At 47.6% G+C, this 27,638-nt stretch overlaps 1 protein-coding gene across 3 annotated transcripts; it reads left to right on the top strand.

Moving 5' to 3' along the window:
* Positions 1-25,771, top strand: LOC144717276 (uncharacterized). Of its 3 annotated transcripts, XM_078592700.1 has the most exons (5): positions 1-479; positions 2,234-2,754; positions 2,974-3,057; positions 4,928-5,038; positions 5,600-14,716. In XM_078592700.1, the coding sequence occupies exons 2-5, from the start codon at positions 2,235-2,237 to the stop codon at positions 6,112-6,114; spliced, it is 1,230 nt and encodes a 409-aa protein (XP_078448826.1). In that variant the 5' UTR covers positions 1-479; position 2,234; the 3' UTR covers positions 6,115-14,716. The 3 variants fall into 3 exon arrangements, with proteins under 3 accessions (XP_078448826.1, XP_078448825.1, XP_078448824.1); XM_078592699.1 differs by lacking the exons at positions 1-479; positions 2,234-2,754; positions 2,974-3,057; positions 5,600-14,716 and adding exons at positions 18,986-19,491; positions 19,596-19,673; positions 21,490-25,771 and having other exon boundaries at positions 4,933-5,038; XM_078592698.1 differs by lacking the exons at positions 1-479; positions 2,234-2,754; positions 2,974-3,057; positions 4,928-5,038; positions 5,600-14,716 and adding exons at positions 16,201-16,828; positions 18,986-19,491; positions 19,596-19,673; positions 21,490-25,771.
* Positions 25,772-27,638: the final 1,867 nt, after the last annotated feature.

Below are 27,638 nucleotides of genomic sequence, written 5' to 3'. Positions count from 1 at the left end.
CGACGTTTCGATCGCAAACAAAGCAATCGTCATCAGGAGGACGATTGGACGATTACCTGTGTCATCGGGATGACGACAACGATTGCTTGTTGATGACTATTGCTTGCGCCGCGATCGAAACGTCGTAGTTATTTTGTTGTAAAACATTTTTGTACTCCGTGACTTTACCGAAAGACCCAACGATGATGAATTCCTACAGTAAAGTCTCCCCTCAATCGTCGCGGACCCTAAATCTCGAATCTGCTCGGCTCGGCAAATGGAGTGAGCCAAGGTCCCTCCTCCCTCACCGCTCGATTGGAGCTGAACCGCGTAAAGTTTTGCTGCTGGGAGGCTGCTACACGATTAGGCTCATTGCTTAAACGTCTATTTGTTGTTTTTTTTAAAAAATATATTCTTTTTTTTTAAACCACGCGACGTTTATTTAACTGGCGCGGGGAAACCGAACACAGTCGCCGTCCGCTGCAGAGGACCCGGCGAAGGTAAATGTAGCGTGGGTGGGTTGTTGTCAACAACAGTGGATGATGATGTGCTTTGGTAGAATGTTTGACACTTTATGGCGATAAAACAGGAGGTGTTATGATGTTCACACACCGAACGGAAATCTTGTGCAGGGAATCGTGTGCTGCATTAACCACGCACGGTACTTGTGATAAACATTCAAACAAAAACGTAAGAAAAAAAAACAAAGGTTTTGATTTAAAGCTTTCGTGACTGCAGGGATTCATCTTCTTGGTTCTTTCGGTAAAGTCACGTAGAAGGGAAATAATAAAATAATAAAAATTTAATTTGTACAATTTAAAATAAAATATTTAATGAAGTTATTTGTATTATTTTATTATTTCTCTTCTACGTGACTTTACCGAAAGAACCAAGAAGAAAAAGCTTGTTTTTGTTTGCATGCTCTGTTTTGTTTACGTTTTCGTTTTTGTTTGCATGTTCACACGTATGGTGTGTGGTTAATGCAGTACAATATTCCCTGCAAAAGGTTTCTGTCTGAACATCTTGACACCTGTTTTGTTTCCAGAAAGGGGAAATCCTATTACACTTTTACACTGGCAAAGAAATGTACCACGTGGATGTTCTCTGGCTCGTCACAGTTTAGTGGAATGTGGAATTTCCACTGCCGGTTTCACAGCTAACCGGTGGTGGCCCTGAGTGATGTGAATTCCACGTCGGCATGAACACTCCTGTACTTAATGCCGACAAACTGATGGTTTTGCCAACAAACAAATTCTTGGTTACTTGTATCCGTACATAAGGGATTTGTGATGAGTCGAGCTCAGTGCTGTATTTTTTTATTATTCACTTCCATGCATCACTAAGTCGGTAGCTATCCGAACGGTTACATTTATTTTTACTTAATTGTTTAAATGCATGCCGATACAGGCCACCATACTTCAATAGGGATTACCGCTGGTACGGCTATTTTAGTACACACAATGGGACAGGAAGGACAAGATCAATGGGCTCGCATAATGCGCATGTATAATGTGCGTTGACTCATTAATCCCATCCCCTCCCCCGCACACTTTGCGCAAGAAGAGCGCACAAATATTGCCATCACATCTACGCCTCGATTTGATGATTCACTTCCACGCAGAAATAAGTCGGTAACTATCCGAACGGTTAAAATTATTTTTTATTTCAAATAATACATTGTTTAAATGCATGCCTATACAGGTCCCCAAACTTCAAAAGGGATTACCGTTGGCACGGCTATTTTAGTACACAACTGATAGGAAGGACAAGATCAATGGGCTCGCATAATGCGCATGCGTAATATTCGTTGGCTCATTAATCCCTCCCTTCCCCACTTTGTGCACAAGTGTGGTCATCACATCAACGCCTCTATATAAGGAACGAAACAGGTGGACTTCTCCAGAAATCTGGCTGTCGCCTGATGAATTTAGTTGTAATTACTGGCAAAACGTCGTATTAAGATTGTAAATGATGTGGCTTGGCTCTCCAACGCACCGGTGTGCTGTACTAGTGACGAATTGGTGACGTTCTGTTTACGTGACAACCCTTACAAGTTGGCTGTGTCGGGTGGTGGCGGGTTTAACGACACATGTATATATTTATGCTATCTAACCCAAAAATACTCTATTATGGATAATATTGGTTGCGAAACCCGCTTTATGTTTGTGGTGGTGGCGTCAGCTGCCCCATACTGAGACCCACAGAGAGTGCGGCTGTGATCTGTTTTATTATATGTGATTGCACATCTTTTCAGAATGGCGTGCGCGGTGGCCACCCCGGTACTGGAACCAAGCGGGGACTTCCCGGCATGGCTGGAGGCGCAGGGCGTGAACGCAGAGGTGGCCCAGGCCATGGACTCAGAGCTGGGCATCCGGGACTACGGGGTCCTGCACGCCTGCGTCGGGGACGGCCTCGTGCGGGCCGAGCTGCTGGCCACGGCGCGCGACCGCCTGCCCTTCGGCTTCTACGCCGTGCTGCGGAAAGTGGTGAAGGCCTTGCAGGGCGCCGAGCCCCACGACGCTGGGACGGCGCGCTGGGACGACGCCGCTTCCTCCCCTGGCGACGTGACGCTGGGAGGCCTGGTAGACGTGCTGCTCGCGCTGTTCAGTGGCTTGAGCCGGGAGCTGCTGATAACTGCGCGGAGGCTGGGAGCTATGGACGCAACTGGTGTGTACCATGAAGGTTCCTCTATGCTCAGCACCGAAATTGAGCCTCAGGACTTCATGCCAGAGGATGCGTTTCCTCCAGAAGAGAGGAACGAGTACTCAAGTCACGGTAAGTCCCTGGCACAATTTGGCTCAATAATGAACTCATTTAATTTCTGTTTACAGCCCTTTGTCGAGCCACTAATGGATAAAGGCTCCCGCCCACCTTGTCGGTTACGGTGGTTGTTTGACAATACTGTATGCGATGTGATTGTCACAGATTCCCCAACCCTAATAATTATTATTTTAAACCTCGTTTTTGTGTAAATCTGCATGTTGCTCGTCTCAGCACATGGCGACATGGAGTTTAAGAATTCAGAGGCCGGAACATCCGTGCTTGGAGACGAAGAGGAAGATTGCGAGCGACCCGTGGGTGAGAAAATCTCGTCGGCTTAATTTGTTCTCTATAATCTGTCCAGGTGTGATGATTAGGATGATGCTGCTGCTACTGCACACCAGTGATTTGGAGGCACTTGGTAAATTACACTTTGAATGAGCGCAGTGACAGCCCTGAGACATGCACCTGCGGAGCAGTACAGCAAGCAGGTTGTCGACAGTCTGTCTAAACTGCGTTTCAGTGTTCTCCTATACATGTATTTTTTCTGCGATCACATCAGTTTCCTCATCCTGACAGACTCTTCACCCACAGCCATCAATGAAACATTACACTGATCGCTGCACTAGCTCCAAATTAAATTCCTGAATATATTTTAAGATCGCAGTCATCATAATGTACAATATTCTCTGACACGTGTCGTGACGGGTATTGCAAGATCCGACCAAGTTCGCCCACAGCTCACCGAGCTGCATTGGCTTCCGGTTGCTGAACTAATACATTATAAGGTCACATTCATTACAGACAAAGTGTTTGCTGACCTTGTCAAGAAGCATAAACCATCGTGCGAGCTCTGGTCATCCTCGCAGCGACTTTTAGCTGGCCATCAAACCAAGACGGTCACCCCATCGAGCGCTTTCAAATGTGCTTCAAGGGCAATCTGGGACGCTCTTCCTTCCGATATTAGGAAGCCACTGACGCAATGCATGTTTAAATCTAGATTGAAAAATAATTTCCTTAGAATTGGCTCATTGTGTTTAGTTTGTTGTCCTTCACCTCCGATTAGTACGGTTGGCTACGTATGGTGCGAAAGAGGTTCATCATACATCCTCTTCGAACTCCTGCTTACCTCTCTGCTCTTACCTAACTCTACTCTCCTCCAATGCACTCTCCTACCTCGCCCCTCTCATCTAACACACTCCCCTTCACACACTACCTCTCTCCTCTCAACAAACTATCCTCAAGCTCAAGACCGTCATGGTTTTCCTCTGCCTATGACTGACTGTCTCTAAATTATATAAGCCGACTGTTTCTGTACAGTTTTTGGAATCCACTTAGTTTTTTTTACGATGAACTTACAGCCATCCCTTATACAAGCTGTATAAGGGATGGCTGTTGAAAGTGTCAAGTCAGCGAGGGTGCCACGGTGGCGGGATGTTGACTACCTCGCTTGGTATGCAGAAGGTCGTGGGTACAATACCGACCCTGACCCCAGTATATTAGGAGTTTGCATGTTGTCCCCGTCGTCGCGTGGATTTTAATGCGGGTCGTCCGGTTGATCCCTCCACATTTAGAATCAACATCACGAGTTTAGAGTATTTGGCTGCTATAAAATGTCCACGTAATAAGCCACGTCGTTGAGTTATAATTTGTGGCCAGATCGCTTCTGAAAATTAGCTATATAGCTCAGTGAGCCTTATCTGGTAAAATAAAAAAATATCAGTATATTTTGGGGCCCAGTGCTGGGACACAAGAAACAAGGAGGAACAAGCTGTGGCAGTCACAGAGATGAGGATGTTGCGGTGGATGTTGGGTTTAACAAGGAAGGACAGGGTGAGAATTGAATAAGTGAGAGGAAAACTCAAGGTGATACAAATCACAAAGAAAATGAGAGCGAAAAGGCTGTCGTGGTTCGGTTACGTGACGAGACAACAGGACAATTATGTGGGTCAGAAGGTGCAAGTGATGCAAGTGGAAGGAAAGAGATCAAGAGGAAGGCAGAAGAAGAGATGGGGTGGGCGATGTGGTGCGATCGGACATGGTGGCCCGAGGAGCGGAAAGAGAGATGGCGCAGGACAGGTTAGCGTGGAGAAGGTTGGCAAGGACAGTGGAACACCCCCGCATGAGTGGGACAAACACGTGGAAGAAGAATATCAGTATTAATAGTAACATTTCTGGTTTTCTGCAGGCGAGGGAGTGGAGGAGAGATCGCCCCTGGAGGTCGCCTTGAGGCCTCCTATCGCATGGCGCGTCATCAAAATGGAGGCTTGTGACAATAAGGACGTGAAGCGTTTACCAGGTACGAAATCAAAGCTGGTTATGGGGGCGAACGTTGTTTGTTGACCGTGTCTGTTATTTTGAGCAGATGTAAGGTTTTGTTGTTGTATTGAATAAAAATACATATATATAATGATAAATAATAATGTTATTTTCATGGGTGGAGTTTGTGGGGGGGCAATGCCCACCCAAATTGGACACCTTTATTAATTTATTTTCAGTAGTTTACAATTAAGTTAAAAAAATTTAATTATCTGCACCCGTGATTCCTAAGCGAACCCCCCCCCCCAAAATATAGAAGTCAAACTTCACCCATAGTTATTTTATTTAGCATCGTTCATGCAAATAGCTGCTGAAAATTCTGAACATTGTGAATAACATATCCAAAATGGTACGAGAACACCACAGAGAAACAATGTATATTACAAAAAATATACAGTAAAAGCTTCAATACAGTGCGGCTCATCACACGCTGGATTTGGATACACCGCGGATAAAATAATGTACACCCCTGAAAAAACAAGATGCAAGGATGTAGTTTTCTCAACCGCGCAAAACCAACCGGGCTATTCTTGTCCTGCAGGCAAGAACGAGGAGGATCAGTCTGGGTTGATCATCGGAAATGTAACGTCGCTCAAGACCGTCGAACAACTCTACCCTCGGCCAGAATTCTCGAGGAACGCGCAGTGGTCACAGCAGTTACTAGCGTCCGGGGTAGCACGGGGCATCGGTGGGAACATTGGTGGGAACGTGGCACGAGGCCCCGTTGCTTTCTCCGTTGACGCAAACTCGATGCGCCTACCCAGGCCGCCCAACGCAACGGGCTGCGTCTCGGAGCAGAGTTTGGCGAGCTGGCGGGCAATCATGCACTCTGCGGCGGCGGCGGCGACGACCGTGCCGAATGGAGGCAAGAGCCAGCACGGGCAGTACGTGTGCGAGCTGTGCCAGCGGAGGTTCGTGAGAAGCGACTACCTGCAGAAGCACATGTACACGCACACGGGCGAGAAGCCGTACCATTGCAATGTGTGCGGCCGGGGCTTCTCCCAGCGCACCAACTGCCAGCGGCACCAGGGCCAGCATTTGAAACCCAAGTGGTGAGACCTGAGGGAGGAGATGTTGGTTATCGAGCCCTGCCCCGGTTTCGTGTATTGTCCTTGACTGTGAAGAGAGAAAAAACGGAGGCACTGGCCCCCCGATTCTCATCTCGAAGATTCTTATAGCGGTTCGCCAAATTGTGCGGAATTTTGAGCACCATTGGCTATATTTTGCAGATTTTTTTTTAATGCTGCTGATCAGTTTGTTGAACATTAACCACCCAGTTTTCAGTCTATTGGCAGTTTCACCTGCCCAATTGATCGGCAAGTGAAGAGGCAGTGAGAAAGTTAGGGCTGAGGCAAGCGCATGTAAGGGTAGCAGGCATGCTTTGGAATTGTCGGATTTCTATCTTCACAATAGCTAAGCCTACTGATGTCTGGCCCCGCCACAGCTGATATAAGTAGATGGATTCAGGTATGTGTCTGCGAACTACTGGCCGCTGACGAGTTTATTTTATTAAAGCCTTACCGAGCCTTTTAGTTCTTGTTTCAGGAGGGTCCTGCCAAGTTTTTTCACACTAGGCTTATGATTGCTGTGCATAATCCCAATTGAGTAAATTGCGGATAATTGTGCAGATTTGGAAAACTTGGACCGTGTACAACATCCCTGGGATTCTTTTAACGCTCCCCGCTGCGAAGTAAACGGCTCGTGTGTATTTCCTTTCATGGTTAATACACCTGCAGTAATAACCAGGGAGGCCGCTTATTTACAACGGTGAACTTCGGCGACAAGCAGCTGATGCTTTGCCGCTGGGCCATGTCCACCACCTGGCGGTGAGAGTGCCAGGTGAGAGCCTGGGGCAGCCTGGAGCCGGCGGACCTTCAGGATCAGAATCTTTATTTAGATTGGAGGAGGAATCCGATGAGCTATGAAGCTCTTTTTTTCAACAGATGTCCAATACGGGTGTGGGGTCACCAAGTTAAGACGGCAAACATACAAAACAAATGATAGGAGTGAAAAATAGAGACAAATGGTAAACAAGTCGCGAAATATAGTTGATAAATTATTTGAGTCCGACTTATCAAGATCGGGCAAGGCACGTCAACAAAACGGTCCCAGACCACACCAAGATAACACCACTGTAGTAGTCCCTCAATTAAATGGCACATTAACATTTAACTATAATACTGGTATTGATCTTGACGCCGGGGCATTCCACCATTTGCCGGCAAGTGTCCACTGCGCCCGTGCCAGGCTAGGTGCACTCTACTACCCTTGCACACACTGCACTCTCATGCAGTACAACTGTGATGTCACACAGCTGCTCGAGGGTACCGTACAGCAAGAAGTTCCCTGCCTTATTTATACATACACAATTCTCAGTGCACCTTGAGAAGCTTGTGGTTCTGCCCACATTTAAGAAGGCATGCAGGATATAACTGATTTATTATCATTGGTTATTTTGTTGCTATTACTGTTACTTTTGTTATTATGCACATTAATGTTGTCTGTATTACAATTGTTAGTATTATTCACGTTACTACTGTATTACATGCATTGCATGTTAAGAATTCCCTCTATGAAGTGTGTGAGTCAGATAATCACTCAATTAGGTATTCCAGGGGACATCAGTGGGAACCATGGTGGCGAGATGTTAACTTCCTCGTCTGGTATGCAGGAGGTCGTGGGTTCGATCTCGACCCTGACGCCTGTGTATTTGGAGTTTGCATGTTCTCCCCGTGGTCGTGTGGATTTTTCTCAGGGTCCTCCGGTTTTTCCCTGCACATTTAGAATCAACATGCGTTGAGAGATGTTTTAGCTGCTATACATTTTCGCACGATAAGCCACTTCGTTGAGCTCGCATTGTGGTTAGGTCGCTTTGGAAAAAGAGCTATATATAGCTCAGTGGGCTTTACCTGGTAAAAAAAAATTGGGTCTTTCGGTAAAGTCACATAGATAGGTGGCTATGTTAATGTGAGAGATTAGCATGTTAATGGCAGATTGCTGAGCATCCTCCAGTCACAAAAGCTTTTAAGTCAAGATTTAAAAAAATATATAGTTTAGTATAGTAAATTTGCAGAACAGCCCTCACCATCTCTCCCCACAGAGGCTGAGTGCTTTTGCAGATGGGAGAAGGTAGCCTGCTGGTCATGTAGTCCCTTTGGACTGCAAAATCCCAGTCGGTGATTCAGTGTCCATATAGACTTTTGAGATAATTCCGTGGTGCATTCTCATGTCACGACACATCACAAAACTACTGAGCTATAAAGAAGCTGCCCCACCGTGATTTGCCTTCGATACAGCTACGCGGTTTATGAGAGGGTCAGCTAGCAGGCCTGGCGAGTTGACAGGCCCTCCCTCCATTACTCCACCCAATTTTACATAACCACACCCACTTAATCACTAGCACCGCCTTGCTCTTTCCGACGGGCCCCCATCTATTGCTAATGGGCCTTGGCCTACTCTGCCAACCCCCACCCACTACTCAGGTAGCTCCACCCTTTGCCCATCTATATGATTTGAGCTTGAGGTCAAAACATTTTTAACTGGGACAAAATCCCAATTTTCACAAATGCTTAGGGTGGGGGATGACGGGATGGGGACAACGGGACAAACTTTCTGAAACTGTGGCTATCCCCGCCAAACATGGACGTTTGGTAGCTGTGACCATCGAGTATCTTGTACCTTTTGTAGCCCAGGATTTAGAATTTTATATACTTTTTTTTATCTAACGTATTTGTCAAGATAGGAATCGGGAAGATTTACAATTTTATCGCTTGAATACTGGATTTTATCTAGGGTACAATATAATTTTCTTTTATATAAACCAGATATCCAATAATTTCGCGAACCAATTACCTGCGAGTCTCTGTAATTCACGTATTTATGACGGTTCGCGACTTATCTCATAATCCTCGGCATGCCGCGGCGGATTGAAAACGCTTCCTAGGCCACAAGCAGTGATCCGTAGAAGTGAGCTGCAGCTAACGTGGAGCTGTAGGAGAGGAGCTTCAAGGAAACGTGGAGGCAATTTTTTTATTTTCCTTTGCAATATTCATTACATCAGCGCAGACTAGCTGTGCCGACGTGAATTTTTGTTTATTTATGGAGTTGCGTGGCTAATTGCTCCCATATAGGTCTAACCTCCGTGGTGGACTGCGGATTATAGGATCCGTGATACAGTTCCCCCCCATAACAACACGGGTTATGGGATTCCTGCTGTGGTACTCTTCATGCACAGCATTTTAATTTGAAGCTTTGCAATAAAAAAACGACAAGCCAATGACTAGTCAAGCCAGCTCAAGGATAAGCTAATCTAATCGAAGATAAGCTCATGCTGAGAAATACTTTATTTAAACTTGAGACAATAAGGTTTGTCACGTGAATAAAACATGCCAATATGTTACTCGTGTAGTGACTAACTCGGAGACGATAAGACTTGGAGGAACTTTTATTTAACGAGCACCATCGGTATAACACACACCGTACGTGGGTACACACTCCACAGTCACTCGCCTATACACAACTCTACGTGGGTACACACTATTACTGTTGCTAGCCTCTACATAACACTAACCGTCTAACACTGACGGCGTTGAACCGAGACAGCCAACAACTATCGAGCAGCACAATATCGAGTGAAGACGACAGCGACGAGACGACAGCGACGAGACGACAGCGACGATGACGATCTTGAACAGCACGACAGGGATCCCACTCCAACAACAGCCACAAGGTCCCTCACAGGGGCCCCTCTTATACTCTCCGCGTGGCCTTGCTCCGCCCCGCTAGTAGGTTCTCTGGAACCTACTAGCGGGTGCCCGATGGGTCCCCCTCTGTGACCTTTCCCCTAGATGACCCCCTCTCGTGTCTTTCATGGCCTGCTGACTTCAATACTGCCGTACACCACAGTTCCCCTTTTTCGCCAGCAGCCAGCACTATACTCTTCTTGCGCGAAGTGGTGGGGGGGGGGTTAATGAATGTGTTGTGGTGGAAACTACGACGCAGAGGCAGGTGAGTTGTAGGGGGCTCACAGCGAGCTGGCGGGCCCGGGGCAGCCAACGGAGCGGAGCTCCGGGCCTTCGAGCCCACACGGCGTCGCAGCCTCAGCAGATAAGAATCCTCCATCTGCAACTTGGACCATACCTCCTGGGGGAGTCCCAGGCCGAAATCAACAGGCAACGCCACACCAGGAGGGGGTGCTGCTTCGGCCGATGCGACCAACTGGGCCGCGGTGTCCATTGGGGCCTTACAGCGGCTGGAACCCAGGGCACAAGCGGGCCCGCCGTTCGTATGCAGTCTGGAAAGGCCATCTGCATTCCCATCCTGAGTCCCCTTCCTGTGGATGACATCGAAGGGGTACTCCTGGAGCACCTCGAGCCAGCGGGACATCTGACCCGAGGGTTGGTCAATTCGCAGGGAATACTGCAGGGCTGCATGGTCAGTTCGAACGGTAAACCGGCGACCATACAAATACGGCCCGTAGAGTTGGATAAAAAAAACAATAGCAAATCTAGGGTCGAAAAGAACCGCGCACCCGAGAGAGCATCCAGGGAATCATCCATGCGAGGCAATGGATATGCACCAGCCACCGAAATCTTGTTTAATTTGCGGAAGTCGACGCAGAAACGGAGACTCCCATCCCGTTTCTTGACCAGAAAAATGGTCGGTACCCCACGGGCTAGTGGATGGGGAGATGATGTCCGCCGCCAACATCTCGTAAACTGCGGAGCGGACATTATCCTTTTCCGCCGGACTAAAGCAGTGCGAATTTAGCCGAATAGGGGCCGAATCGGCCGTATCAATGTGATGATCCAGAAGAGTGGTACGACCCAAATCGAATTTACTCTGGCTAAACACATCGGCGAACCTGACGATGAGGTCGCGGATCTGCTGGCGCTCCGTGGAGGACGAGACATTCTTGTTGCAAGACGCATCGATCCACGATGCGTCGATCCTCTCCGGGCAGCACGCCTGCCACCACCCCTCCCAGCGGCCTAGCGCCATCGGCCGTAGGGCCCGGGGTGGCGTGTGTGAACACCGTACCCACCGGGACGACGATCGGCGAGGGCCCCGAATTCAGGACTTGTAAAAAAAGGTCCCGGCCCGTCGACACGGCCGTCAAGGCGCCCACCAACCCGTCGGACGTAGAGAAATAATTGGAGGGAGACAGGAGGATGTTTTTCTCCGGGGACTCAAATTTCAATGGACTGCGCAGCCTGAGGGGTAGCAAGAACTGAGACCCAGGTGGAACCGTGACAGACGCCATGGTCAGGGCCCGCACACTAGCGGCTAAGGGTGTCAACACAGAGGGGGATTGCAGAAAATGCAACCGCCCTCCCGACGGCATTTCCACACACCCTTGGTCGACCAGAATCCGCACGGGCATCCTGGCCAAAAAATCTGTCCCCAGAAGGCACGGCACCGCCAAGGTCCTTGAGACCAGAATGGGCCCCACCAATTCAATTTCGCCGAGTGCGATGGAAGCGACGACGTGACCCATAATATCCAGGCTGCCCCCGTTCACGGCCACACAAACCCCGCGAACCGGACGCAGCGGGCCGATGCTGCATGGCAGCAGCCGATAAATGGTCTCCGAAACCATGGTGGCAGATGCACCTGTATCCACCAGGATCCGCACATCCACCCCCTGCACGCGTCCCACAACGGCAGAGAACCCCGGAGCGGCAGCCACAACGTGATGCGCGAGGGCCCTCCACTGGTGGGTCCGTCTGGGCCACCCAACCGATGTGCACGACCGCGCGGCCCCCGAGCCCGACCCCTTAGAGATGAGCCCATGAGTTTGGACCCTAACCCCGCTAGGTGCGTGAGGTGAAGGGAGCGGCCGCGCGATTGATGCGTCGTGACTCGCCTGTGGGCCCAGAGGTCCCGCCATCGGAGATCCCGTGGCAGGAGGGGAGGCCTGTACGAAGGCCCCGGGGGCGTTATTACAGCCCCGCTCTAAGATCAGAAGCAGGTGACTTTCCCCGCACCTTGTGGACGAGCAGGTCTTGCCCGCCACCGCCTCTCCGGCCCGCGAGCATCGGCGCTCCTCCCGCGGCGGTCGAAGGTGGCCACGGCTGTGAGGGTGCCCTCACCCTGGGCCGTGACCCCCGCCGGCGGTAGCGGGACGCCCGCGCACGCCTCCAACGTGGCCGGGCATCGCAGAGCGAGGTGCGCTTGCATGTTATGCGCCACAGCCAGCGATGTTATCTTGGCCTCCTCCGGGATGGACAAAACGATGCCCAGCTCACCCGCGAGGGCAAGCAGCCTCTCGAGGGCCAAGGAATCCAAATCCCTCCCCTCCAGGTCGGGGTAGGCGGCTTTAGCCAGTGCCAGGAGCGAGCACCTGAACGCCAAGGGCGACTGCCCCTCCTCCCACCGGCGCGTGGAGAATTTGAGGCGCACGCTCGACGGCGGCTCAAATACAGCTGCCATCTGCTGACAAGCCGCCTGGAGCGTCGCCCTGTCGCTTGAGGCAACATGGTTATTCAATATAACTGCGGGATACACGGGTCCCTAACACAGAGGGGTAGCGGCCCCTCTACCCGATACCCAAGGAGGTATAGCCTCCGGGCTAGCGTGTCCTAATCACTGGGACTACACTCACGTTCCTCCGGCTAAGGGGACCTAGGGGGAGGCTATCTGACCCGACCCAGCCAAGGTCCTCGGGTCCCGACCACTGCCCACTCGGTCCCGGCCCTTAGAAGGACGTCGGGTCCCAGGGGTTTCCAGGGTCGACCACTGGCCCACTACAGCCCGGCCCTTAGAAGGACGGCGGGTCTGGGGGTTTTCAGGGTCCTAGCCTAGCTGGTCTTCTTTCTTCAGCTTGACGAAGACCGCCGGACTCGTCCAGAGGTCCGGCTTTTATACCCGTGCCCGGGTCTCTCCACCCCTGGCCACGCCCCCCTTCTGGAACTCTCTAGGGGTCTCTGGAATATCCCCCCCAACCCCTCTCTTGGGGTTGGGAGAGCCTAGTGTCCCAACGGCTCGGCTCATCCTGCCTATCCCGGGTTACCACCCCCTATGGACACATGTGTGCTACTACAGGTAAGTGTCCATAACAATGCTATATACAATGCCTGACACCGACGCTACACGTATAAATGAGTGGTTATCCATTGCCCTTTAGGTTAATTATATGGTAACACTAAGTAACACGATTTTTGACTTGATGTGAAGGAATGACACAAATGCACACGTTTTCTCAATGAAAATAGGTAAATTAAAAAATATCACTGTCCTGGTCACAAAAGCAAGGTTTGTGGGGAATAATAGCCATTTTACGTACTTTTGAGGCATAATCAATTAGGAAATAACACTACCCAGGAACAAAAAATAAATAAATTTGTCACACAGTGTTATTAATGGAGTGGATTATTAACTTTGCTTTTGTGTCCTGGTCACAAAAGCAAAGTTTGTGGGGTATAATAATAGCCACTTTCTGTACTTTTGAGGCATAAGCAATTAGAAAATACCACTTACTACCCAGGAACGAAAAAAAGAATGGGCATACATTGTACAGGCGCATTATGCGAGCCCATTGTTTTTGTATATCCTGTCGATTGTGTGTACTAAAATAGCCGTACCAACGGTAATCCCTATTGAAGTATGGTGGCCTGTATAGGCATGCATTTAAAGAATGTATTATTTGATTATTCGCTTCCAAGCAGCACTAAGTCTGTAACTATCCGAACGGTTAAAATTTTACGGCTATTTTAGTACACTCAATCGACAAGAAGTACAAGAAGAATGGGCTCGCATAACGTGCATGCATAGTGTACGTTGATTACCGTATAAATAACCCATATGGCAATGGATACCCATAGTCATTTATAAATATGCATTCATGAATCCCCTCCAAACTTCGCGCAAGAAGAGCGCACAAGTGTTGTCATCACATCTACCCCTCTATTTATGGAAAGAAACAGGAGCACTTCTCCATAAATCTGGCTGTCGTCTCATGAAGCTAGTTGAAATTACTGGTGAAACGTCGCACTCAGATTGTAAATGTTGTGGCTTGGCTCTCCAAACTACCGGTGTGCTGTACTAGTGACGAATTGACACGTTCTGTTTAAGTGGCAAACCTTACTAATTGGTTGTGCCGGGTGGTGGCGGGTTTAACGACACATTTATATATTTACGCGAAAGCCTACCTGTTAAACCGTTTTATAATGGTTACTTATAATTTGCATTGGAGAGAAAACCGGGGTTCCTGAAGAAACCTAGTGCACAATATGGGATTAGCACTACTCTATCGATACACCTAGGTGGTGACTCAATGCGAAAGCTGGGACTTAAAATGCTGGTCAGGGATTAACAGCCAATGATCTTTCCAGGGTGAAGCCAAGAATGTTAATTGTTTGGAAAGAGTGACCCCCCCTCCAAAGGAATGTGGAATTTCCACCAATGGCTCTGCTGGGCTGCTAAATGGAGATTTGTTTGTATCAGTCAATATTTTGGGGACAGCGACGCTGTTCTCATCTTTGGGAAGTGTTGAAGTGGAGACATATGGCTTTGTTTTTCTCAAGGCAGAAATAATATTTCAAAATTCTCCAATGCTGAAGTCTGTTACTTTCACACTGTATACACATTGCTCATGTGCAGTTTGAAATTTGTTCTTAACGCATTTTTTACACAATTAAATACAATTTAAGACTCGAAACAACGTGCGTTTGATTTTTTGTGTGTCAACGAGGACATAAATCGGGGACAATCTGTCAGATTACTCATCGACGGACTAAATCTCTTATTCTTCCAGAAATGTACCGTCAACTGCTGGATGAGGGCCTCTCCACGTCGTGTGTGCCATCGCCCTTCAAAGAAAATTGTCACCTCTTAGAATGTTGCCCAATCCACATCTTTGCCTTATCTGGATTGTTCCTTTGTTTTTTAAATATGTATTATTCACCTTTTCCGGCAGATGGTAAATTTCCAACAATAAACATTCTACTGGAATTATGTACTTCTGAATTATTCTTAGAGTTTCCATCAAATGTATTTTCTCCATTAGCCATCATCAGCCATAGTCAATCCACCGAACACATCGAGGAGGCCTTTAGATGTTTCTTGAAAGTCAGAGTGCATTTGATGTTGCGGATGTGCAAAGGGGGACGGAGTTACACATAGGACGCACCCACAACTCTTTTTTCCCTTTAAAACACAAATTGGGGAAGGGGGAGGAATTTAGCGACAATTCCTCGCTGCTGATCTTTCGTCAAAGATCACAAACCAGAGCATAAAGAACTCCGGTCATCCTCGACAGCAGCAGCGGCGGCTTTTGGCTCAGCCGTCAAACAAAGACGGGCGGTCACCGCATCGCGCGGCGCTTTCAGATGGGCTTTTGCGGCCGTCTGGAATGCTCTTCCTTCCAATGTTAAGAAGCCACTGGAGCGATGCAACTTTTAAGTAATCTAGGGGCCGTCCATCAATGACCTTACGCACCTGGGGGGGGGTCAGACATTTGTGACGATGTGTAACGACGGGGGGGAGGGGTTTTAGAAATGTGACGTCACATCAAAATGCGCAACTTTAAATAAATATAGACAACACGTTCTACTTAATTAAATATACTTTTTAATAAATGTTTTCTCCTATGACATCAGAGTGCAGCGCCACATTAAATACGCACTGCAATGACAATAGTTTAAAGCGATTTGAAGCATGTTTTATATATTTTTTTGGGTGGGGGCATAGCTTTGTGACGTCATATTTGAGGGGGGGTCTGACTTTTTGTGATGCCGTGTGACTAGGGGGGGGGGGTCAAAAATCGTCCAAAATTGCGTGACGTCATTTATGGACGGCCCCCTAGATTGAAAACTCGTTTAAATCCGGACGATTTTGAAAACACTCCGCAGCATAATCATTATCATGCTGTCACCCCGCCCCCCCCATGCTTTCAAATTTGTGGCGGCCCTAAAAAAATAAAATTTGACGATGTCTTATCAGCGAAAGTGTCACCGCCTCTGAAAATTAGTGACACTCACACGCGCACACACGATTCATATCCTTGGTTCTTTCGGTAAAGTCACGTAGAAGGGAAATAATAAAATAAAAAAATTAAAACAAATTCTCACGACGTTTCGATTGCAACACAAGCAATCACCATCAGGTGTGCTTTTCACACCTGATGATGATTGCTCGTGTTGAACTTTTATTATTTTATTATTTCCCTTCTACGTGACTTTAACGGTCAAATTGCCACGGACCCTCCCCCGTAGGGTCGCGAATCAGCGGTGCGGGAAAAAAGTGATTGTCGATTGGGTGCGGCGTTGTTTACTTTAACGGGAGAGCCATCACGCGTGGACCGGCGTGGTGAAGTATGAACAAACCACCTGTCATCCCTCTCCTTATCAGTGCCCTACCTCATTACAGACCAAACTCAGACCCTATCGGCCACCCCGTGCCCTCTTAAATCTCAACGTTCGTCCTGCAAAGTCTCATCGCAAGGGGAGAATCACAAACAAAGACATTTTTTTTAATTGTTGTTTTGCTCGTATTGAAACGGCTGTACCGCCGTATGGCCCTAAACAACTTAATTAACCTGTTACAAGAATACGGGGTAATCCGTATGGGTTGACAGGTGTGTGGACGAGACGGCGCGGTGAAAAGCCCTCATCCAGCAGGGCATTGAAACAAAAACACAAAAGGCTTAGTAGGGCAGTCTTCAGTAAATCGTAAAAAACGACGAAGTATAACGCAGCTTACAACCATCACCCCCCTCCTCCCCCCCATAGTCATCAACTTGCTCGACCGCTTGAACTCCTTCCACACAAAGGTAACTTCGTCTGTGCTCGGTTTAATGAGGAACGGATTTGAGAATCGGCATCTTCACTTAAGAATAGAGGAGGAATCCGATGAGCTATCAAGCTCTTTGTTGTTGTTTACAGATGTTCAGTGTGGGGCACGGGGTGTCAGCAAGTTAACAGCAGCAAACAAATAGAAAAAAAATGGTAAGCATGGTCACGAAATAGACGTAAATCGTGACTGCGTTATATGCAAGTTCGAATTATTAAGCGTGGACAAGGCAGCCTGATGATGCTGGTTGTAATTACTGGTAGGAACCTCCTGGTTTTACCAGCCCACGGGATTATTGTGTCCGTCCGTCGGTCGTGTAGGGAGGGGCTGGGTGGGCAGGGGAGGGGTGGGGAGGGGCTGGGTGGGGAGGGGAAGGTGGGGAGGGGCTGGTCACCCCGTGGTGCCCTTATAAAACTCAACGTTTAACCTACTCACGCCGGCTTGTGCCCGCCCTCACAGTCGGACATATTTGCGGAATACACCACGCCGCCGTTGACCCTGGCCATTGACCGAGCAACCCAACGTTCCTACCAGCTCCCTCCGCAGGAATGTGTTTACTGGCGAAACGTCGGACTCAGAGTGTAAATGTGGATTTGCTCTCCAACGCAACCGGTATTGCTGTACTGGTAACAAATTGGCCACGTTCTGTTTACGTGGCAAACCCCTTACTAATTGGCTGTGTCGGGTGGTGGCGGGTTTAACAACATTTATATTTACACGATCTAACCCCCAAAAAACCTACATTATGGACGGATTTAAGTAATTTACCTCGAGCAGCGCCCCCAGCATATTTTTTTTGTTTTTTGCATGGTGCTGGGGTGCACTCAAATCGTCAAGATTGAAATGTCATTTCTTTAGAACTGCTTTTTGTTTGTGTTTTAGTTTATTTTGCCCCCCCCACCTCCCAAATAGCACGGTTGGATGCGTACGGTGCGAAAGAAGTTCAACATAATGTATGAAAAAATAAGAATAGGTTTTTACCCTTTCTGGCAATAAACAGGGTGTTAAGATGTTCAAACAGCAAATAGAAACCTTTTGCAAGGAATCAAGTCTGCATGAACCTTTACCTGCTAACCCCTTATCAGTGCCTACCTTACTACAGACCAATTCAGACCTTATAGGTCACCCCGGTGCCCTTATAAATCTCAACGTTCACCCTACAAAGTCCCATCACAAGGGAGAAACACAAACAAATAGACATTATTTTGTTGTTGCCCGTATTGAAATGGCTGTACGCCGTATGGACCTGACAACTCAATTTCCCTATACAATAATACGGGTAAACCGTATGGGTTGACAGGTATGTAATAACCACACGTACTTGTGGTGAACATGCAAACAAACACAATTTTAAATTGCAAATCTTATTCAAATTTGCATAGTTTTTTATTCATTCATTCCCTGTAATTATTGTAAGATATATAAAACCAGTAGATCCTTGCTGAACGTGGCACTTTAGTACAACAATACATGTTGCTGTATTTCTCTCTGCTGCCCACCAATGCAGGCTCGTGCCCAATAACAGCCTGCTGTGCATGGTTGTGCTAATACAAGCTCAAGCATGCTTAACTTCGGTTGGCTACGTACGGCGCGAAAGAAGTTCCAACATACAGGTGGCTCTGTGGTTAGAGCCGCTTGTTATCGTCCTTATTCAGGTCCATAAAAATAGGTACCGCTTTGTGGACGTGAGCGGTGATTGTCAAATGGAGACATTGGGTCCCGCCATGAGAATGTGGAATTGCCATTACTAGTTCAGGGTTCTTACTGAAGATGAACACTCCTACACTATGTATATAAAAAAAAGTAATATCACCGAATGTTATATTTATAGCATGCCTTCACTCAAAGCGTTTGATATGGTTTAAAAAAAACGGTGACAGAATGCAATTATTTAGATAACAGGGGGTGTGTAAGGGTTGAGGAATGAGTGACTGCAATGGAGGGTACTTGGTTCACAAAAGGGTAGGAGAGGGATGGGAAGGAGTAGAGGCACCAGGGAATGGAAGAGGAAGAGAATGGGGGATAAAAAAAGAGGTCAGCTTTAAAATGGAAAAGGCCAGTTCATACACAACACTACATTTTATTTAATGCATGCCAATATAAATACGTTTCATGATTATTCTGCTCATCCCACTAGGATGGCGTGTGCAGTGGCCACCCCGGTTCTGGAGCCAAGCGGGGACTTCCCGGCGTGGCTGGAGGCGCAGGGCGTGAACGAGGAGGTGGCCCGGGCCATGGACTCGGAGCTGGGCATCCGGGACTACGGGGTCCTGCGCGCCTGCGTCGGGGACGGCCTCGTGCGTGCCGAGCTGCTGGCCACGGCGCGCGACCGCCTGCCCTTCGGCTTCTACGCCGTGCTGCGGCAGGTGGTGAAGACCCTGCGGGGTGCCGAGCCCCACGACGCTGGGACGCCGTGCTGGGACGATGCCGCCGCTTCCTCCGCTGGCGACGTGACTCTGGGAGGCCTGGTGGACGTGCTGCTCGCGCTGTTCAGCGGCTTGAGCAGGGAGCTGATGCTGTCCGTACAGAGGCTGGGAGCTATAGAAGGCCCTAGGACATGCTCTGAAGCATCCTTTCCACCTGCCACTGACGGCAAGCCCGAGATCGTGATTAAAGTAGAAGAGGAATACTGCCGTGGATGTGGTATGTGGTAGAAACTACAATGATGAACTTAAGCAATACGGTTCTTCTAATCTATCGTGTGCGTTTTCAAGCGAGTACTGACGGAGTGTTTGTGCTTTTTCCAGACTCGCCCACAGCCGAGTCCAGCTTCATCCCTTTCCAGACGAGCGGCGAGATGCAATTGGAAGCGTGCGACAGCAAGGGTGTGTATAGACGCTACACATTAAACACGTGGGTTCTTCCACCATCCAATGCATAACTATTACCCAAAACCAGTTTTGTTTGTTCTTGAACCTACTGGATATTAAAATAGAGATCTTGCACAATGGCCACCTTTATAACTGCCCTCAAGCAGGTCGCCGCCTGAGTGGGTAGCCAAATAGTTGTAAGCAAAGCAAGCGGCGGTGGTGGCAGTTTGTTGACGCGAATTTGTCGTGGCCTGGAGCGAGTACCGGTTTGTGGGGTAGGGGTGGGCAAATTACAACATTGAGTAATCGTGATTACTGATATCTTTGGATCGAATAATCGATATGTAATCGATTACTGGGTACGGCAATACGAGGTGACTTCAGTGAGTAGGAAAGGAGGGGGTGGGGGTTGGCTATAGGGCATGTAAAATCCTAACACACTCAGAATCAGAATCCTTTTTTTATCCTGGAAAAATCCGATGAGCTATGAAGCTCTTTTTCACAGATGTTCACTTGTTCCCCCACCCACTACCACTGCCGCCCCCTCCCCAGGCTCCCCCATCACAAGTGTGAGCTGTTAGCATATGAACGTGTATGGAGGTTAATTTTACCAGCAGCAGACACACAGATACAATGCACACACGCACCAGGCGTCAAAGTTCTTCTCCCCATTCTCCTCCAGTGTCTCAATCAATATTTTATTAAAAACTGTCCAGTGTGCAACTGTGGTCATCCAGAACAGACCATACCGCATATAACGACGCAATGCCCGATCCACTGCTCCTGACGTGGTTGTCTGGCTTGACCACCAGAATGTAAAATTGTAGTTGTTGCTCTGCATCTACATCAGCCATACGAAAGAAGAATAACATTTTAGTAAAATCTATCGTTCGTTTCTCAGTCTGCTTGTCTGGGTGAGGGTCGTGGCGGCAGAATGTTGAGTAAGGTTGTCCAAACCTCCATTTCCTGGCGACTCAGGCATTCTCAGGCTAGCCGAGCGACATAGTCCCGCCAGCGTGTCCTGGACCGGCTGCGGGGTCTTCACCCACTGGGACGTGACCGATACACAGTTCCAGGGGGAGTCTACCGGGGGGCATCCTTACAAGGTGCCCAGACCACCTGGCTCCTCTCGATCCGGAGGAGCAACGGCTCGACTCTGAGGCTCTCCCTGATTACCGAAATCTATTGTTATTTTCCATATTCGAGAGGAATCGTTCAACTAATCGATGAGTGATAAAGTAATCGATTGCTGGAAAATTTCTTAAGGCAATCGAAGTAGTCCATTTGAAATAAACGATTACTCCCATGCCGAGTGCGGGGGCTGGTAAAGGTGAGCTGGACATTTCGGGAAGTTTGGAGGTATCATTGTGAAGTGTAAGCAAGCACACTATCACTTTGATAAATGAGTTGCCAATTTCGCTCTAGCAGGAGGCAATTAGAAGTTAGTGTGGTTTTCAGCTGCATTGGCGACAACTGAATTGTCTTAACGTGTAGATAACAATAAAAGGAGCATACGCTGGATGTAATGCAGCTTAATCTGTATAGGTACAAACCTTTTGTCGTTCCAGTGCTGGTTGAGGTCATCCCCACTGCGGCCAATGGGGATTATTTGACTGTACTTTATGCTCGATAGTGCGGGGTTTGGTGTAGACAAGGAGCGTAGACGTGCAGCCCTATGACAATCTCTTTATTCATGCGGTCACCCAACTAATCATGATCTTAACAAGCACTATCGAGGTTTAACCCTGCTGAGATGACAAGGTGGGGCACATTCTGAGTGATTTTGTCATAGGCCTAACTCCATAGTGTGTGAAATTTCTGCATCCTGTAGATAAAGGATCCCCAGGGGAAGACCCCGGCATCTTCATTCAAGCCGTGACTTCGCTGTACGAGCGAGTGGGGCTCCCCTGCACCGCCAAACCTGGCCCACCTTCGTCACCACAGCAGGACGCTGCAGTCGAGCTCAAAAGAGAAATATCAACTGTTCCTTTCGAGCACACATCTCCGGCAGTGGCAGAGGGATCAACATCATCGCTCCGGGGAACACCGTTGCCCCGACTAAACACCGCGAGCCAGGATAACGAGGAACAGCAGCAGTGGAATGAAAGCAGTCTGTCGCTTGCACATGGCACGATTGGACCATGCTTCCCAAAGTTGAGCAACGCTCGGTTCGTTTTAAATAAACGGACCGTGACGCCGTATCGATGCGAGCAGTGCGGTCGTGGCTTCTCGCAGAGCGGCTCCCTCGAGCGCCACCGGCTCACACACGCGACGGGGAACCCGCACGGCCGCAACGCGTACGGACGCGCATTCCGGAGCCGCTGCCGGAAGACGCGCGCGCGCGAGACGGGAAACTTGTGCCAGTCGGCGCACATGCAGGAGAGTCCCTGCGATAAATCTCAATGCTGGTCGTCCCAGCTGAGAGAGCACCTTCACACGGGCGGGAAGCCGTACCGCTGCGATTTGTGTGGGCAGGCGTTCGCGCGGGCTTTCTCGCTCAAGAACCACCTGCGTGTGCACACAGGCGAGAAGCCCTACCGGTGTGGCGTGTGTGGCAAGACGTTCTCGCAGCCCGCCACGATGAAACGACACCAGCACGTGCACACGGGCGAGAAGCCCTACCGGTGCGACGCGTGCGGGAAGACGTTCTCGCACACCGGGACGCTCAAACGGCACCAGAGCATCCACACGGGGGAGAGGCCATACGTGTGCGAGGTGTGCAACCGAAGCTTCGCCCGGGACACCACCTTGAAGAGCCACCAACGCGTGCACACGGGTGAGAAGCCGTTCCGCTGCGAAGTGTGCGACCGAGCGTTCTCGCACCCCACTACCCTCAAGAACCACCAGTACGTGCACATGCAGGGCAAGCAGCACCAGTGCGAAGTGTGCGGCAAAGCTTTCTCGCGAGCCACCACTCTGAGGAAACATGAGCAAACGCACGGGTTACCGCCCGGACAAATGACGCAGATCGCCGCTGCCCCAGAGTTTAGCGGGCTGACGACCTAGTGGTTCGCGATTCGGTGGCGGTGCAGAGTTTTGGGTGTACAGGCAGTGCGACTGTAAATGGGGCCCAGGGTCCAAAGGTAAGGGGCCTAGGCACTGAGAAATGAAGAGGGGGAGAAAGTTGAAGGAGACCCCAATTTATTTCCTTGCACCAGGGCAAGTGCCGACCCCCGCTGTGGTACATCTGGTAAAAAGTGGAGAGAGGTGAGAAGATTGGACAAGGCGGAGGTTCAGCATATACATGTAGATAGAGAATGTTTCCTGAGGAGAGGATTGTCGCAACAATTAAGTGACTTATAGAGGAAGGTTCAAATGCATCGGAGTATAAATTATAATTATTTAAAAGGGAAGTTACATTGTTTGCCTAGGGCACCTTTAACGTAAAGACCAGTCCGGACAAGACAAGACTCAAATGTTTTGGCTGGTAATATTATTTATCACCCCCTCTACCCCGCCTGTTATTTTGTACACAAAGCACTTCTAAATCAAAGGTTGTGGTCGTCTGCTCAGATTGTCTTTATCCATGTGCATCAATTCTTTGCCTCTTCCCCACCTGTCATATCTCATTCCACCCTTCAATCTCACCCCCGGGCTCCCTCTTTTCCTGTCCTGCACAGGTGGCGTACATCTTCATAGCCCTTATACACCAAAACCTTGCCCATCACGGCGGTTACCTTCTTGAAAATAGCTGCAAATCAGCGATCCTCAAACTCGCAGGCATATGGAAAAAAGAGGGTTTGGTTCACGGTTCGTAATACGACACCTCGTTATTTTGTTTTATTTGACTCTGCAGTAACCTAAAAATGAGGTCAATGACATGTACAGTAAATATGCAGTTTAAAAAAGAAAAAAGAATTTACTATGATTGATGATGATCGCGCATGTATTCTGCATCGCTCGCTTTCAGATGCGCTTCTGTGGCCGTCTGGAATGCTCTTCTGATATTAGGAATCTAGATTGAAAACTTATTTCTTTAAAACTGCTTTTTGTGTTTAGTTTGTTGTACTTCCCCCGCAACCGCGATTAGCACGGTTGGCTACGTATGGTGCGAAAGAAGTTCAACATACAAGGATTCCTTTACTTACGAACGAGTTAGGTTCCAAAGGTCTGTTCGTAAGTCGATTTGTTCATGAGTCCAACTTTACTCCTATTGATTCCAAACATGTTGTACGACATGTACACTAAACACGGGGAATCGCTTTAAAAGTTGTATAATCTCCTGTAGACATAGATGCCACTGATTCTTCATGTTTTGCAGATGTAAATGCCACCATCTATTGCGCGGTGGTTGAGCTTATAACTCTCGGTCCGAACAGGTGACTGGACATACGGACAGGTTTGTTCGTATCTCTGAAAGTTCATAGGCAGAGGAGTACCTGTACATACATTCTTCCGCAGCAGCATCGTTAGCAGAGTGCAGTTGGAGTCCAGTACTTCTGTACGATGCATACTGTATAGGAATCTCACACTCGAGCGTAAATGGTCGAGAACCTAAGGAGCTCCATCGGCGAACTATACCTCAACGAAATTGACGCGAATGGTTAAATCCACGATGGCAAAACCCGCGATGGATAAGGTTTTGGTATAATCAGATCTGTATTGTCCCTTCTGAACACATGCCCGAACCATTTAGGTCTGGCCTCCCTTGCCTTTTTGAAAATATTATAAACCTTTACTTTGGAACCTGTTAATTTCCTCCTCCTTTGCACCTCTGATTTCCCCGCACCTCAGATGAGCACGGTTGGCCACGTGTGATGCGAAAGAAGTTCACCATACCTACATGCATACAGAAATCCCAATATCCATCTCGGCATTCTCATCTCTATCCTTCAAAGGTATCCTTATTGTTGTCTTCCTGAGTGCCCACGTATAACAGCACTACTGGTATCGCTGTGCTGTATATTTTCTTTTCACTTTTATTTGTATTGGTCGTATCGTATACAATTCCTGAATTGTCTGTTTCCATCCTAATAAATGTAAACATACAAACATATTGTTTATGCTTGGCGCTGAATACAGACTAGAATTAAGGTGTACGATATAATGCATTGTGGAAAGTGCTGTTCAGGGTGATCCAGATGTCTAGTGACGCCCCCCCCCCCCAATTAATTGACCCCGAACATATTTTTCCTTTGAATTTTCTTTAATGTTTTAAATCAACATTACTTAATACAAATTTAACATTTTTGAGAATTTAATGAGAGTCACAAGACATTTGGACCACCCTTTAAATTGCCATTTTCGAGCCACTTCTCATATTGCCGCTCTTTATTTCAGGTTCATTCTGAATGGGTGTGAGTGCACGTCACAATAAATGCAGTATGTACATGATTGTCTCGTGAGTTCCTCACTTTGGAATATAATCGTCAGCCATGGTCAATCCACTGCTTGACGAAGGCATGTCAAGCTGCTGCGGTGCTATAATCCATCTCCCTTTCAGCAGATGGGCTAATCTAATTGCTCCATCTCCGCGATGGTCGATCCTCAGGGACGTGTTCCCTCACTTGACTCTTAAGCGGGGTTACCCGGCAAATTTATTCTATTATCCGCAAGTCTTCACCCCCGTTCGTTTTCCCACGACATGGGCGAATTCGCAAGTTTTCACAGGTAATTGAAGTTCGTTGGCAAATCGATCCGATTACACTGGTCTACACATTTTTAGACGTCGTCTGCTTCAGAGATAAAATGTTCTCTTTCGGTAAAGTCACGTAGGTATAAAATAAATTAAATCACGACGTTTCGATTGCAACACAAGCAATCATAATCAGGTGGGAAAACCACAGCAATAAATGTTTTTGCTGAATTTTCTTGCTGTGGTTTTCCCACCTGATGATGATTGCTTGTGTTGCAATCGAAACGTGATTTATTTTTATTTTATACCTACGTGACTTTATCGAAAGAACCAAAGAGTATGGATCCCTGCAGTCAGGAAAACTTCAAATCTAGAATGAAATGTGCTGTTTGTTATGGATTTTAATGTGCTGAATGCAAACATGACAATTAAAAAAAGTGATTGTCTCCTGTTCCCAAAATATTTAAGTATTTACATTTTTCGTCAATGTATATTGTGTAGATAGAGTTTTACTAATAAATTGCCAACCTATGTCTTGTCATGTGTTTATGGTTGCTTTTTATGATAACATATCACCTGTCCTGTTCATATAACACTTAAACAATCAGAAAAATGTATTATGAAACAAAAGGCAAAAAGCTATTATGTATATATAAGTACATAGTTTAGTCCTTATTCAGTGTCTACTCGGCGCTTCTTGGCTTGTCTCTTGTATTCATTAAATGGAGCGTCTCTTGTCATTCTCCAGCGTTAGTCTGCAAGCATTGATGGGCTCCATTTGCCCTGATAGCGTTTCTCCATTGTTGCAATGTCCTGGTAAAATCGCTCGCCATGCTCGTCACTCACTGCTCCGCAGTTCTTCCTTGATTCAACAAGTGGTGCATACTGAACACTTTTCCTCCCAGGCTCCAATGACTGTCGGAGTGGCCAATCTATCTTAATGTAGTGGGTATCACTCGCACCACTATCCCATTCGCAGAGAAACAGCAGTACTTTGTGTATCCAGTCTGCAGACCAAGCAAAAGAGCAACAACCTTCAAATCGCCACAAAGCTGCCACTGATGTTGGTCATAGTTTATGCACCTCAAACGTAGTTTAATGTTGTCATAGGTTTCCTTCATATGGACTGCATGACCAACTGGAATTGATGGCAAAATATTTCCATTATGCAGCAAAACAGCTTTAAGACTCCTCTTCGATGAATCAATTAACAGTCTCCAATCATCTGGATCATGAACGATGTTGAGGGCTGCCATCACACCATCGATGTTGTTGCAGGCTATAAGATCACCTTCCATGAAGAAGAATGGGACAAGATCATTTTGACGAGCATGGAACATGGAAACCCTAACATCACCTGCCAGGAGATTCCACTGCTGCAGTCTGGGTGGTTCCAAATCCTTGACAAGGTCTTTCAGTTCACCTTGTGTTATGAGGTGTGGTTGAGAGGAGGATGGCATAAAATCTGGGTAATGTGACCTTGATGGTTTAGGACCAGAAGTTTCATCCTATTCCTTGTCTGACTCAAGTGAGAATGATTCTGGTGCATCAGGAACCGGCAGTCTTTCTCCGTGTGGTACTGGGCATATAGCTGATGGAATGTTTGGATAATGCACAGTACACTTATTCTTTGACACACCTTTCCCAACTGGAGGCGCCATGCAGAAGTAACAATTGCTGATATGATCTGTTGGCTCTCTCAAAATCATTGGCACTGCAAAAGGCATATATTTCCTTTTCCTGCTCAACCACTGGCGAACTTTTGTTGCACAAGTGTTTCAGCATGTGTGTAGGGCCCACATCTTGTCCTGATCTCCAATTTTGCAGCCAAAATAAAGGTGATAGGCTTTCTTAACCGTAGTGGTTATAGTGCGCTTTTGTGATGCAAATGTCACTTCACCACCAAACATAGCAGAAGTTACCTGCTTTGTTCACCCAAGTACGAGGCATCTCTGCTCACTTTGTCCTTTTGCAAAATCATACACTGACAAATAAGAGAGCATGCCACTGCATGATTTCTAGAGCTTATATAGGGCAATTTGTTCAGCAGAGGGATGTAAGCCTAGTTATGATTGCATCATCCATGACTTCTAGGAATAACATGATGCAATTCATATCATGTATGATGCAATACCAAGTTCAGATTGCATCATTCATTGTTTTGCTCAAAAAGCAAGTACTGTCCAAACCCAGTCATAGATTTATTCATAGATCCAGTCAAAGATGTATTTGAGTAATTTCTGGTTTAAATTGAGATTCATTTCCTTTATAACTCACTTATCCTCCGCAATTCTCAAGTCAAGGGTCGTATATACTGACCCAGTAGCATATCTTGAAAACTCGAGCCAATCAACAATTTTAAGCATCATTTTCATTCTCAGTGACCCAGAATTAGTAATGTTGCA

This window comes from Lampetra planeri, chromosome 3, assembly GCF_965212315.1.
Source record: "Lampetra planeri chromosome 3, kcLamPlan1.2.h2, whole genome shotgun sequence".
In the NCBI taxonomy this organism is placed as follows: Eukaryota; Metazoa; Chordata; class Hyperoartia; order Petromyzontiformes; family Petromyzontidae; genus Lampetra; species Lampetra planeri.
The sequence above is the reverse complement of the archived record's forward strand: the minus strand, read 5'-3'. Positions and strand labels throughout refer to the sequence as shown.

What these genes read in the sequence shown, in the direction of transcription:
- LOC144717276 (XM_078592699.1), top strand. Translation starts at nt 18,987, where the DNA reads ATGGCGTGTGCAGTGGCCACCCCGGTTCTGGAGCCAAGCGGGGACTTC. An exon ending in GGAATACTGCCGTGGATGTG is followed by an intron (nt 19,492 to 19,595) that starts GTATGTGGTAGA and finishes TGCTTTTTCCAG; the next exon opens with ACTCGCCCACAGCCGAGTCC. An exon ending in GGAAGCGTGCGACAGCAAGG is followed by an intron (nt 19,674 to 21,489) that starts GTGTGTATAGAC and finishes TGCATCCTGTAG; the next exon opens with ATAAAGGATCCCCAGGGGAA.